We start from the raw sequence: 14628 nt of genomic DNA, 5'->3' as shown, positions 1-14628 counted from the left end.
CATTGGCAATGAAGGACTTTGTTTTTGTGGGGGGTTTTGTTCCTTCTTCTTCCTTTTTTTAATTGGAACTCAAAAGTTTATTGGAGAGAAGGAAATACCTGGAGAAAATTTTCCATTTCATCGGCTGTTGTGACTTCTCCATCACACACTTTTTAAATGTGCCTGCAGTAAGTGTTCTATATGAAGTGGTTTTTCATTATTTTGAGGAAGTAATAACAGGTTTTCAGAAGGAAATATTCTCTCTTGTAGTTGAAACTCATGAAATTTAGTCTCTAGTGAATAGAATTTTGAAGAAAAAAATATTTTTTTGCCTCATAGCCCTACTTTAAGAGCTCTGCTGAGCTCCACAAGGATGGATTTGTTGGTGGTAATCTGCAATCCTTTCATTTTAGCTGGAATTTTCCTTTGTACATATGATAAACAATACATAGTTTGGAGCAAAGAAGTGAAGAGCTGTGGAGAGAGGAGAAAAAAGAAAAACCACACATCAGGAACAGCTGAGTTACTGGTAATGAGGTCACTGTGATAATGAAACAGAAAACCAAACACTGTGACCCTGGGAGTGGCTTGGTCTGCCCCTATTCAGCTCCTTTCTGCTCAACACTATGTTGCAAATCCATCCCAGTTGCCTTAGAATTTCTTGTTGGTTTACTTACAATTGGTAGGGCTCTTTTAGATTGCAGGAATTTTTCATCTCTAATCTAACCAAATTGTTCTGACTAAACCCTCCATTTTGCTCTTTTGCAAGGCCTTCAGGAACTCTACCTCCTAAATCACAGTTCTGGTGAAGTGGAGGCATTTAGACATTTCTTCTAGATCATTTGAGTGTAACCACCAGCCACTCCCTTTCTGCATTTCTTCACTAAGCCCAACCTCATATCACGCATCCCAAAAGCAAGGTCTCAGATTTCTCATCATTATGGTAACATGACTCAGGGAATCTGAATCAGTTGCGTAATTATCTGTAGATCGGGTCCGTATGGAGCAGTTTCTCAGCAAGAGGGTATGGTAATGCCTACATTTATATTAACACAAATGCTTAAAATTTACTTTTATATACTTTGTGGTTTGTCAGGTTGCAGTTAACTCTATAGCAACCATTCTCCATTATAAGCATGTGGCGGGGAGGGAAGGCAGTTATTATTAACCCTCAATTCTCCTACACAGTTCTCTTTCTGTCTTCAGGTTTAATGGTCTGTCTGTCTGGAGTCCTGTTCGTTTTAACTTGGTCATTTTAACTGTCAACTTGACACAGCCTAGAGCCACCTGAGAAGGAGTCTCAGCTAAAGGATTGTCCAGATGAGACTTGCCTGTGGGCATGACTGTGGGGCATTCTCAGTTATTAATTAGTGTAGGAGCGCCAAGCCCACACTGGGTAGCACAACACCTAGGCAGGTCATCTTGAGCTGTATAAGAAAGCTAGCTGTCTCTGAGCCTGCAAATGAGCCAGCACAAAGCCGGGCAGGCCTCCGGAGTTTCTCCTAGACTTCCTTGGCTGTGACTTTGTTCCAGGTTAGAGAATGCCACCTTCAGGCTCCTCCTTTGACCTCCCTTAGTGATAAGCTCTGGCCTGGAAGTATGGACCAGATAAACTCTTTCCTCCCCATGGGGATTTTGGTCAGAGTGTTTGATCACATCAACATGAATCAAGCTAGATCAAAGCCCATCATATGTTTTATCACCTTAGTTGATCTTCCTCCACTTAAGAAAATGTCCATGAGCTGGGTGGCGGTGGCTCAGGCCTTTAATCCCAGCACTCAGGAGGCAGAGCCAGGTGAGATCCAGGACAGGCACCAAAACCACACAGAGAAACCCTGTGTGGGAGGGGGGGGAAGAAAGTGTCCATGATAGAAAGGGAAGCCACGTTATTTCCTCAAACTTATATACATTTGTGTGCAAGGATCCTCATTCTTAATCCTTGCACTCAGCTGTGTTCCTTCTTACCATTAATATTCTCACCAGAGGCCCCAGCCATGGTTTCATTCACTCATTCATTGATTTCCATATAGTCATTTTCTCTGGTGGACCAGGTCCTACTCTGACTACTAAACCTACATTAATAAAAGAAGAAAAAAAAAAGCACAAAGTTCATGGCTCTTCTGAGTCTGTATCTATCTAAGGGGCATCTTATATATTATATTAGTCCAATAATTGTATTCCTTGACAATTTCAACAGACTTTGAGTTCAGTAGTCAGAGATTTCCTGTCCACAGAATCATGGAATCTTTTTGTTCCCTGTGGGGCATTACACATTTCAAGATGCATATTACAAGCTTAAATACAAAAAGCGTGATGTGCAATGGGAGAGGATTAAGTAAGAAAGGAAGGTCTCTGTCACCTAGATGTGCTCATCAGAGTTGACTCCCAAGGTGGCAGTGGGAAGATGTTAGCTCAGAGGACAGGGTGAGGCAGGGACTTCAGGGTTGGGTTATGCACAAGTTTTGAGAGTACACAGAGTCAAATTCTCTGGTGGCCAGTGGAAGAAGATGAGACGGGTCCTGGGATCCAGGGACATTTTTGAGGCTTCAGAAGGACTATCTACTCTCTCATCTCAGGCCCACATAGACGTTTTCCCACACTCTTTACCCTGAGCCAAGATGCCGTCTTACTGGAGAACTGGAAACTCATATAACCACAGGTTTGGATTCCGAGAAACAGAAAGTCATCTGGTTAGTAAAGCAGGTGGAACTTGGGGCCTTGCTTACCGCTACACAGTAGAAATCTAGGTCACAAGATGATTAGAGAGGTAGCGTAGGCATTCTGCATCATTCATAGGAGCTCCCACACTTTCACGTTGGCCAGGAACTGACACATAAAGCGCACTAGAGGAAGGAGCCAGGCAAATCATCCGATGACTGCTGGCCATGTGATTCAAGCTCACTCACGGCCCCAAGATCCAGCAGAAACCATGGTCCAGCTCAAAGAATAAAGACGGTCCTCAGAAGAACTCTCCTGCCCCATGTCAAATAGAACCCAAGCCCTTGAGATTGTGATTTCAAATGTTTTAAGAAATTACTTCATGATGTTCTTGGAGCATTCCAAATGATGTGTGAGATACTCCTCATTAAACACAGGCTTCCATGCATTCTTCCAGGAGTCCTGCTTCTCTGCATCTGTCTTAGAGCCCAGGAATACGTGGGTTCTGCCTAGGTGGACCTAGTGCTTATGGCATCCACTTTGAGAATCTCTGGCCTCATTCTCAAGTAGTCACCTTACCATGTCCTCCCCTTCATCCAAGTTGGAAGGATTCACCTAGTCTGATAGTTGTTACCTTCCTTCTCCCTTTCTATCCTGGGAGCTTCCACACATACAGTGTGGCCTAAATGCTGTAGAAAGCCAGTATAGCCTTTGTGAAAAGACAGCAACAGATTAATTAAACCTTCATTCTTTGCCATACTTGTCTTGTACTGCTGTAGGTCTGAGTATCACTAAATCAACAGTGTTTATGGGCCCTTGAAGAAGGAGCCTAACAACCATGTGCTTATGTAGTCCATGTGCTCCAGCACCAGTATTTTTCCTGAACTATGTCAGCAAATAGACCAAGGTTAGAATCTGGGTTCTGGTAAATTACTCTAACATGGCTATTTCTTTTTCAGTAAGCTGGGGACAATACAGCATATCTGGAAGGCTGTGGTCAGCATAAAGATTGTTTATGTAAAACCCTAGGTCTGTGCTTGGCTCTGAACCAGCAAATTCCAATATTTGGCTATTTAGAAATATTAGTGTAGGTGGAAGAGTTTCCTACTTTATTTGCATGACATCAAGTGAACCAAATATCAGTTACGAAGTCTTCAACAGTCCCTCTGCTTCCATGACATTCGTTTCAACTACCTAGTTCCAAAGAAGAACTATCAAGTGTCTATGTATGAAGGACTCTTTAAAGTGTTTTGACATTAAAGTATCTGGCAAGTAAAGAATGTGTATTCCCCCGGGCTGTTCTCAGAGCAAAGCTTGAGTGCATGGATCAGTGTGATAATACATGACCCCCAAACTATAAACTGATGGTTCTTCATTTGCTTCTTGCCCGTTAATCCCCTCTTCTCTTTGGCCTCTGTCATGGATAACAGAAGATGGTCAAGGCGGGGAGGTCACAGTTTCCTAAAAGAATCAGAACCATGATGTGGATGAAGAAAAGAGAAGGGCCAGGAGATGAGAAGATATCTCTCTTCTCTGTCCCTTTCTCTTGTTTTCTATCAATATTTGTATTTTCAGAGATGGCCTGTGCTGGTCAGTTATTGTCAGCTTGACACAAAGTAGACGCACCTGGGAAGAGGAGACCCAGACCCAAATGAGGAATTGCCTGCATCAGAATGGCCAGTGGCACATTTTCTGGATTGACTGCTAATTGGTGGAGGAGGGCCCAGTCCACTGTGGGTGGTACTATCCCTGAGTCAGTGGCCCTGGATTATATAATGGAAGGTTGCCAAGCAAGCCAGAGTGAGCAGACAGGCGAGCTGTGTTCCTGTGTGGTCTCTGCTTCAGTTCCTACCCTGCCTTCCTCACTGGTGAACTGTTACCTGGAAATGGAAGTTGAAATAATCACTTTCCTCTCCATGCTGCTTTTTGTTTATGATGTTTATCACAGCAAGAAAAAAAGTAGCTAGAACACGGTTTTAATATGGGTAAATGTGGGGATTCCTAATCTGCTGCTAGTGACCATGAGCTTTAACTTAAGTAGGACCCACCAGGGAACACCCACTGACTGAAGGAAGCCCCTCATCTCCAGAGTGCATAGAGGGCTGCTTCAGCAGAGGTCCTTCTTCCTTTCCAATGGCTTTTTTTCTCTTTTCTGTGTGCAGCATCTCTGGGTCTAGCAAACCTTCCCCTGTTTTGCCTTCTGACTTTGCATCTTAGTGCCAAGAGCAGCTAAAGACTGCACCGTAATCACATAACCACGGAGATGATATGCCATCACTATGCAGAGGAGAGAGCTCCATGTGTCTGCTAAAAGAAATGATTTTTAGGGAGGAAAACGACACTGGTACTGCTCCATCCATCACCCCATGGTTAAAGTAGCGCAGATGTCCTGCCATGCAAATGTTTATTGAGTGACTACTATACAGCAGTTGCTATTCTAAGCACTGTGGACAAACAGTGGCAAATTGGATGGAGTCCCTGACTTCATGGAACATATTCATTGGGGAGAAAGAATATGGAGAAAATAATAGAGATGCACACATTTATCTTTTTTTTTTATTTTTTGGTTGTGAGCCTAGCCTTTAATGGCTGAGCCATCTCTTCAGCCCACAGTTATCATTTTTTTTAAGACTGTTTCTTGAGGCAGTTTTAAGTTAACAGTAAAATTTTCTAGAAGATAAAGGTGGTTCTCTGGTAAATCCCTCTCCTTTTCCAGACTTGGTTAAAAGATATTTGAATACTTCTCAAGGGCAGAAGGTCACAGATCTCCAGGGCAATCTACAAAGAGCCATTGGAGTATTAGAGAGAAAAAAAAATCCCAGGAGCCAAAGAGAATCAAAGTGTATGTTTCCTCTGTGTGTTCCTGTCTCTGGGACTCTGATAGGGCCTCTTCTGCTGTCTATCACTTGGGCTCATCCACAATCATGTAACTAAGGATAAAAATTCTACACTTCCTAAAGTAATCCATAAAATTACAGTCTGCAGAAAAATAATGGATCTTAAAGCTCATAAATATACATCCTTCTTCTTTTGACTAACACAAAAACCCAAATAAACAAAAAACATCCCAAAGGACTCAACAAGCCATTGCCATTGCTAAGTCCCTATCCAGGCACGGGATGCTCAGCAGTGGTAACAGGAGAGTCTTTTCACTGAGACTGACCCTCAGTCACACTAGGCATGGCCTCCTTCTTAGACTTACCATGACAGGCAAGGTCAGACCAAGGAACCATGTCAAACCTTTTGTAGAAAAGAGAATGTCTCTTTCATCCCTGCATTTGTTATAAATGTGAGATATACAACCATTCTGCCCTACCTCTGTTTGTAAATGGGGACATTCATCTGAACTATCCGGCACCTTCCCTGGGATCAGAGTTTAGCGGCTGTGCCTGTCGTCACCATCGCGTAGTACAAGAACTTAGTTTAGTCAACACAGTGTATGATATGACTTGCCACCTTTGCAAGGTGCAATCTGCTGGTACGAGTCTTTATCCACACATGTACAGAAGTTGGGTAGAGCCTTCTCTGTTGACACTTCACCATCACGTGTTTCCAAGGATGTCACCAACCTGTGACATTCCCACCCCTTGAGAGTATAGTGAGGTGAGTCCAGAGTAGAGTGCACAGCAAAGAGGTGGCACAAATTGCTTTCTTCTGCTGTTGGTTTCTAGAAAGGAAAGGTCTCTGCAGAACTGGTGAGCTCCCTGGTAGTTTAACCTGAAGCAACCTTTCATGTCCTGAGGGGAGGGAGTGATATGACTGTTGTACTTATGTATTCATATTCCGGTTCCTTTCCACAAGGCTGAAGTGTGAGATATGTAAGAAACAGATAGATGTAACAGTTTAATATACTTCCTGTCTTGAAAGCCAAGAGACTAAAATAATTTATCTGACTTTATTTCAACCTTTAGTCCACTCTTTCAAGAATTGAATCAGGAACTTTGCTGAAACATGGCTGGCCAAGCCTGGGAACCTGGATTGACCCAGAGTTGCATTGCCTGATGTGGTACTGTGAACCATGTGTGGTTGTTTAGATGTGGATTAATTGAAACTGAATAGGAGTTGGACGGCTCCCTTCTGAATGCTTGATAAGCACATGTAACTACTATGTCGGACAGTGCAGACAAACACTGCCATCACGGAGGAAGGGCCTGTTGGGCATCATTACCCTGGAAATCACCTTCTCTGTCCTGGAACTTCTCTCTTCGTTTGGGAAGGAAATTGTCACTTAGCAGTGGAAGGGACTTGTGAGCTCTTGATCTCATCTGTCATCAAAGGACCCCAGGAACCCTATGTGACAAAGTATGAAAAAAAAACTTTTAGGAGTGGATTGGAGTGATACATGAAGAAATTCACGGGCAGTTATAGGGACTAAAATAGGCTACAAATAATCTTCTGTATGTATTAATTTATATAAATCTTGTGTATATATTAATTTATATATTAATTTTAGCCATCCTACAAAGTAATCAATTCCACTATGACATTTTCACATGTATTATGTAGCCCATACCTCCTCCCTACTCTTATGTGTGTGTGTGTGTGTGTGTGTGTGTGTGTGTGTGTGTGTGTAATTCAAAGTTGTGAAAGCATATATCTGGCCATTTCTCAAATATGTAAATAAAGATAATTTCTTTCATTCATTGTTTATACCACCTACATTATTGTTATATTTAGCCCCAAATCTTTTGATAATTAGTAAAGCAAGTTTGTTTTTAGAAAGAAAAATGAACTTGCCAAAATTGAGACTAGGAGGAATGAGTTTTGTCTCCTTGATCTTATAGATACTTCACTTTAGATAAAATGAGATGAATTTTACATCCACCCTCTTCCATTCTTGTTTAAAAAAAAAAAAGGGATGGTGTTTCTAAGTAACTGTGATAGCTAATATTTCTTGTCAGTTTGTGTTGGTTTCTGTGTCCCTAACCATTATCAGTCCTCAAGGGCAGGGACCATCTCCTGGTCCTATGGTCTCTCCAGCTGTTCTTGAACTAGCAGTTGATAACCATTACTAACTGACTGACTGACAGAGTGGCTGACCTTGCCATTGCTCTCAGATTTTATGCACACAGAATGTGTTAACATCATGCCTCATTTTGCTTTGGGTCTGAGAAGTCATGTTCTTTCCAAATTTGCTGTTTGAAAACCATCCACTGGAATATAGGAATCATTCATCTGAAAAAGAGTTGGCCTTTCTCTAGGTTTGCATGTGTGACAAGAGCCTAATGGAAATTTGTTTTTATATCTTGTTATTTTTATGGAAATAGCACTGGGTAGAGAACATGTTAAAACTCTTTGGTTTGACTTAGCACCACCACCCAAGCGATGTATTAGGCGTCTCTATTGGGACTCCCTGAAGTGGGTAGGGTGCAATTAATGAAGAAGAGTCTCCTTTCCCCGGCTAGCTATTAGAGCAATTAAACATGCTTGTAGGAACATTCTGGTTTGATAGGTTCTCCAATCAGGCAGAGTCCCCTGGCAGGAACTATAGACTACTTGACTCTGTCCTTCCTTAGGTCCCACCTGGGAGATAAAAGCCCAGGATCCAGTGTGGATTATCACTAGGTATATTTTGCTTTATCACAGACCTTTTAAACTTATACACATCACAACACCAGAATACAGTTGGAAGTGTGTGACATTTCTGCTCCCTCTTAGAAACAGGAGGGGAGATAGAAAAAGAATGAATTAGTTTTCACAAAAGGCCAGTGAGTGTCTCTGCAGTTGTACCTGAATGATTGATGTCCCTGTTTAGAGAGCTGTGGGAGTTCAGTGAAAAATGGCTTCTCTTCTTGGAAGGGTAATGTTACACTAAGGAGTGATAGGAGGGGATTTATGGGTGACAAATCTGAACAGAGCCAGCATGGAGCAATAGATAGCAAATGTCTGTGTTGCCCAGTAAGGAGGCATTACATTCCAATAGAGCATGGTAATCATTTCTTCCTGATGGACCCATGCTGCTTTTACATATGCCTGCCTATGGGGACCCAAAGTCAAGCTCTGTCAAAGGGAAGACCCAAACTGACAGATCCAATTTCTGGTTCTTTCAAATCATTTAGACTTGTTGCTATGGGCCCTCTGAGGTGAATGAAGAAGACCTGGTGCATATTAGCTCCTAAAGTGTCTGGGAACCATGCTCGCTCATTTCTCCAGTGAGCCTATGATGTTCCATTTTCTTCAACTTGTGATAGGCTTTTAAGATTACAATTCAATCTTAATTCCATACTGGGGCTTACTGCCTAGAGTTACATCCATTCTTACATTTGTTTATTGAAGGACATCTTGCCTTTTGGGGGATTTAATTTCCCATAATCAAATTTAGTTTATTTTTGCGAACTGTATTTTTATGGTAAAATTATTTTACTTATAATTTTGCCTATTTTGCAAATACATATATAAATTATATTATTAAAATATAGAGAACATAATTATATGCTTTGTAAATGCTAACTTGTATAATTTTTATAATTGCTCAGTATAAGATCATTACTACCATTAACCCCATTTTACATTTTACAGGTTAAGACACTGAGACACCAAGACTATGTAGTTGGTATGTATTATAGTGAGGATTTGAACCCAGGCAGATTATTAAAGTCTAGGCAGAAACAGAACAAAAAGACAACCATAGATAAAGTATTTTGCTGTGTTCATCCTATGTTTAGACCTTCACAAGCTGATCTTTCATAAACTGTTAATTTTGTGTCTTGCCTTTTTTAAAAAAGAGACTGAACGGTTTTGTTAGCGTGCCTGGGCGCTGTTTGGAGGGCTGGCCAGTGCTCTACCATTCCCTGATACTGGACCATTTGACCCCTGGTTGTGTCATTGATTGTGTGTAGTGACTATCTCAGCAGAACATGCTCTTCAGAATAGTCTTCTAGGGTTGCTGATCCTCCAAGGTAAAACTGAAGTCCAGAGGAGTAAACCCAGGGTATACTTCTAGTTCGAGGTAGTCAGACACTTGTCCAAGGATTTAGAAAAGAGAATCTGCTTTTCCCAATGTCTATAAAACTAAGCAGAGTACCTTCTTCAGTCATACTTCAGCCCCAAGGAGAGACCTTTGCCAGTGTAATACATAGAATATGAAATGGCATTGTTATTTTAATGTCTGTTTCTTGGTTATCTGGGGAATTGACTTCCTTCATTCTGGTCTGTTACTTGAGTATTTGAGAGTGATCTGTTTGGATCTTTGCCTGTCTCATTTAAAAGCATACAGAGCCATTGGGAATCAAAACCAGAAGTCATTACTTCATTTTCCTCTCTGCTTAGATATGGGATGTCCATAGATGAAGTCTTAGTCTAAACTGTAATGACACTTCAGTGATCCTTTGCTTTTTCCTCAACCTTACATGAATGTTTTCTGTGGATTCTGTATAACATGGATTATTACCCACTTAAAAAGGATTGCACTCTGGTGGGAATGTGCCCTGAACAGAAATCTGCATTTGGTCTCTGTCTAGCTTCATAAGCTCCTAGAGGGTGGGGTCTATGTCTTTAGGAAGAGTTAAGCATATTTTTAGTGATGTGTACAACAACTGTAGGCTAGCCCTCCGCCATGGTGAGCCAGGCATTTGCTCCGAAGCTTAAGGTTCCAAATGAGCATTGAGAACAGTGTATTTGAAGTAGAGTGCATGTGCCCAGTGAAGAAGAACCAAATAGCACCACCCTTCCTCATTGAGAGAGTCTCAGCAAAGCTTTCCAATCTTAAGAAGAGATGGCTGTAATCGTGGAAGACATTCGAGACCAGGATTCCCAAGTTGTGTGAGCTGGCTCTGTCTTCTCCATCAGTTAGTGTTTGCAGAGGAACCCTAGGGCACTTCCTCTAGTAATCCCCTCATTTCCCCTGTTAAAAACAGAATAGTAATATCAATAATGACTGACATTTCTAAAGCACTTTAAAACATTATAAGCTTGCGTCCTTAGCCAGTGACTCAGTCAGTCTGCACAATAGCCCTGTGCAGCAGACAATGGCATTCACATTTTACAGCTGAGGAAACACAATGGAAAGCAGCAGCGGAGCCTCAGCTCCCCCATCAATAGAGTGTGGAATGAAGATTGCATTATTATGTTTTTAAAAGCATATTACACGCTCAGAAAGTAATCCATTGATACACATTATCATGAAGCAAAGAGAAAGGGAGAAAGTAAGGAATCGGGAGGATGGAGAGGATCATAGGAAAGGAGCACGTGGGAACACAAGAAAAATGCCATTGAATAAGAGCGGAAATGAAGGGGAGAGATAAAATATGATTATCAATAGGTTGGTGGAGATTTTCAAGCATTGGGATATCTTTCCTCATTTCTTTCATCATAGTATTTTTTCTCGTCCAGTTTCCCTTTGACTGCAAGGATCAGAAATAGTAATAGGGACATAGATTCCAGTACATCCAGCTGTGGGGCACTAGGAAACTATTTGAAACCACCAGGAAGATGGATGTGATGGAAAGATGGATAGATTGGTCTATGCTAGGTTTTGTTTTATGCTAGGTTTTGTTTGTGTTTATGCTGTGCATGACTAAGGGCCTTCTGTGGGGTTTTGGTCAAATGTGGAAATGGACTGAAATGCGGGATATGGAAGTTAAGATACATGCACATCCCAGTGGAAGGGACTGGGATAAGAACATTTCTCCCTAAAATGGTCACAAGCCAGCAAGCCTTGAATGCAGCTCATCCAAACACTTGTTTAGAAGACGTCTCAGGTACTCTAAGATGCAAAGGCATTCTGTCAAATCGGTCTGACTCGGTGAGGTTCTTCCTGGATAGGGATGGTTTCTGCCTTGCAATAGCTCACTGCCGTGCTTGTATTTCAGGATTTTATGGCCAGCTGCAGACATTCTGCCCCCCGCATTACCCTGATTCCCAGAGAACTGTGCCACCCAGCAGCTCCTGCAGTATGGTGCCTTCCTTTGAGGACTGCCTGGTCCCCACATCCATGGGTCAGGCTGGCTTTGATGTTTTCCATAGAGCCTTCTCAACACACTCAGGCATTACAGGTGGGTGTCTATGACTTAATCAACAAGAAGGGAAGCTGGGTGCTTTTCTTGTAGCGGGCAGGGACTATGTGGAATCCAGGAGAACTCTGCCTGAGATAGTTCTCATCTTCCCCTTCTGCTCTGGCTCTCATCCTTTTGCCCATGCGCACAAGGGCTAACATTTCTCCCCTAGACTGTGGAAGTTCCTTCTAGTATGCCTCCCCAGTTCACCACCTCACCTTTGCCATACTACCCATTTGGCGTTGCTTGCTAACCCAGTGATAAATTATGCCACTTTCTTGCTAGAATATCTTAGTAGTATCCAGTCTCATCAACTCTCAAGCTGTCTTCTCTGGTACAGCAGTGAGGCCCACACAATTTTACTTTGTCAAGTTCTCCAGACCTGCCTGCACAGACCTGGCCTTCATTTTACCCTTATTCTGGCTTATACTCACTTTCCTGATTCCTTAGCTCTGTTTCTTCCTTCTGGAATATTCTTTCCTTACTTTACCATCTATAACTCCCATTCTTTCTCATGACTCAACTTTACCATTATCCCCTTTCTGAGGTCACCCTCATTCCTTGCTAAACCACTTTTGACTTCAGCTAAGGTCATATTTTGTGTTAAAGCCCATCCATGCAAGCAAATTTCTTCCCCCAGTCTGTTCCTCAAGGACACACCTAGAAGGCCTAAGCCTCAGCTCTCACCAGCCTCTGAAGGAGGCATGGGTGTGCTGTGTAGCACTGGGGCTGCATAGTGCAGGCACTGACTGACGGCCTGTGTTCTTTCTCTTCCAGTGTACGATTTGCCTTCAGCTTCTTCCAGCCTCTTTGGGGAAGCTCTTCGCAGTGGCCCCGAAGATCCCACATTCTTGCAGCTCAGCGCTGTGGACCGTTGTCCTAGCCAGCTCTCCTCTGTGTATACTGAAGGCTGAAGGCTCCCCGGGTCTCTCCTGCACATCCAGGATCTTTGAGTCACCTCTTATTCTCATACTCTGACCAGCAGTGTGAGGATGCCAACCAAATCCGTGGAGCCAGTAGGGTCACCAGGTTTTTGGAAGGCAGGACTGGATGGTCGGATCTGGCTTTTCAGGAAAGCTTGTACCTCTTCCGTTTTCCCTCCGTTTGCTGGGCCAGGTGACACGCAGGAATTTCTTTTCAAAGGGAATTTAGAGTCTCACTTTAAAGATACCTGTTCCTTCCTGGCTGGCTGTCAGCTCTCAAAAGACACCAATGAATGTGCACATGAAGGGGATGACCCTTGCTAAAGACTTAGGGGGAAGACTGCCCCGCTACCAGAGGCAGAATGTACCGCCTCACCCATGTTCTCCCTCATGGCTGAGTGATGCACAGCCGGAAACAGTATGGGAAATCCATGTCCAAAGCAGGTGTGGCTTGGACTCTCTCAGACTCTGGCTTTAACATTTGTCTGCATAGACCATGCTAACTCTTTGCTTCTTGGTTGATCCTCCAGTGGCAAGATAAGGTTTTATATTTGGCAACCTACTTTGTGTTTGAACTTCAAAGACTTGCTTTTCACATCTACTTTTAAAGGAAAAGTATTTAAAGGTTTGTTCTTTCGGTAGAAGTCATTACCGTTTGAATCACCCCAGTTGCATGTATTTTACCCCAGCTGTAGTTCTTTCTGGCCTAATTTTGCAGTTTAGCAAAGGTTATCTGAGGGAAACAATAGTGTACATACACACACACACACACACACACACACACACACACACACACACACACACACCTCTGCCTGCCTCCTTCCAGGATTGTTGCAAAAACCCTTAAGTCCTGTGTATGGTGGTATATACCTCTAACGCCAGCACTTGAAAGGCATTCTGAGTTTGAAACGAGCCTGGTCTACACAGTGAGTTCCAGACCAGCCAGGGCTACATATTGAGACCATCTTAAATAATAATAATAATAATAATAATAATAATAATAACCCTCCTGTATTGATGGCTCAGTGACTCCAGCTTGAAAAACATTTCATTTGAATGGTTCATATATTGCCTCAGCTCTGGTCCTGTGCCCAGGACAGACCGGGAACCATGAGGGCTGGTACACATTGAATCATGTCTGTAGCTTTGTTCAGGAAACCAAACCAAGGGCACCTGCTGTCTGGTTACTCTGTGTGCCTTCTGCCCAGTTCCTTACAGGGATCCCCTCCTCTGCTCTGCTCCCCTCCACCTTTCCCCTTTTCCCCATCCTTTCCTCCTCCTCCCTAATGGTGTTTCAAACGTATCGACTATCCACCAAATCATAGCAACTCTTGGGAAGGTTCACAGAAGGTAGACTCAAGAAAGCAACTCTTTGGAACTCTGCTTTGAAGGCCTGGAATTTTTCACAAAGCACACAGCCATTTTATGTTAAGCCTAAACAAGACATCAATTTCTGGTGATATTTTTAGAAGGGGACTTAGAAAGATCCTGTGTTCTAGGGCAAAGGCTATACAAATAAGCCAAACTCCAAAAAGCTGGTCAGTTCCAACATTCTAGTTCGCTCACATTTCAGGTTTTTTTTCTTCTTGAAAAAATGCTTTTTTAGCAGAACTGAAGCTGAGTGCTTTATGAAACTGAGGTCACTGTGACCTTAAATAGCTTGCTGTCTGAGGGTCATGAGACTGCTTGTACCCTAATGCAGACCTGTATGTGAGTCTGGCCCCAAGTCAGAAGATTTCCACCTCATCCCCTGCTTCATTCCAGGATGCCACTGAATGGAAAAGATACAGAACCCAGTATGGGTTCAGTCTTGCAGCACATCGCTCTGGTGTTGCTGAAGAGGCTGTGTTCTTGAGGGGAACTATTGTATAGACATCTAAGTCACAAGACTTTGAATTCTCTAGGTCTTCTGAGCTTTAAGGAAGGAAGCACATCATGCTTCCTCCACAGGTGAGCTCTCAGGCTGCTAGACACTACCACCCTTGTAGACCTGGGGGGTCGTTACACTTGGGCTGAGCCTGAATACATGTATGTTAACACACTGGCTTATTTGATAGTGACCCTCATTTGATCCT

General features: G+C 42.7%; 1 protein-coding gene across 2 annotated transcripts in view; it reads left to right on the top strand.

Annotated features, from left to right (window-relative positions):
- The window catches only part of Glis3 (GLIS family zinc finger 3), a 428158-nt gene extending 414686 nt beyond the window's left edge, over window positions 1-13472 (top strand). For both annotated transcript variants that reach the window (XM_036191632.1, XM_036191640.1), the window contains 2 exons: window positions 11448-11630; window positions 12408-13472. In XM_036191632.1, the coding sequence (XP_036047525.1) occupies window positions 11448-11630; window positions 12408-12544 (320 nt within the window). In that variant the 3' untranslated portion in view covers window positions 12545-13472. The remainder of the gene's footprint in view (window positions 1-11447; window positions 11631-12407) is intronic.
- The last annotated feature ends 1156 nt before the right edge of the window (window positions 13473-14628 follow it).

The sequence above is a fragment of the Onychomys torridus genome, chromosome 1 (genome assembly GCF_903995425.1).
Source record: "Onychomys torridus chromosome 1, mOncTor1.1, whole genome shotgun sequence".
In the NCBI taxonomy this organism is placed as follows: Eukaryota; Metazoa; Chordata; class Mammalia; order Rodentia; family Cricetidae; genus Onychomys; species Onychomys torridus.
This window is presented reverse-complemented; position numbering and strand designations above follow the sequence as displayed.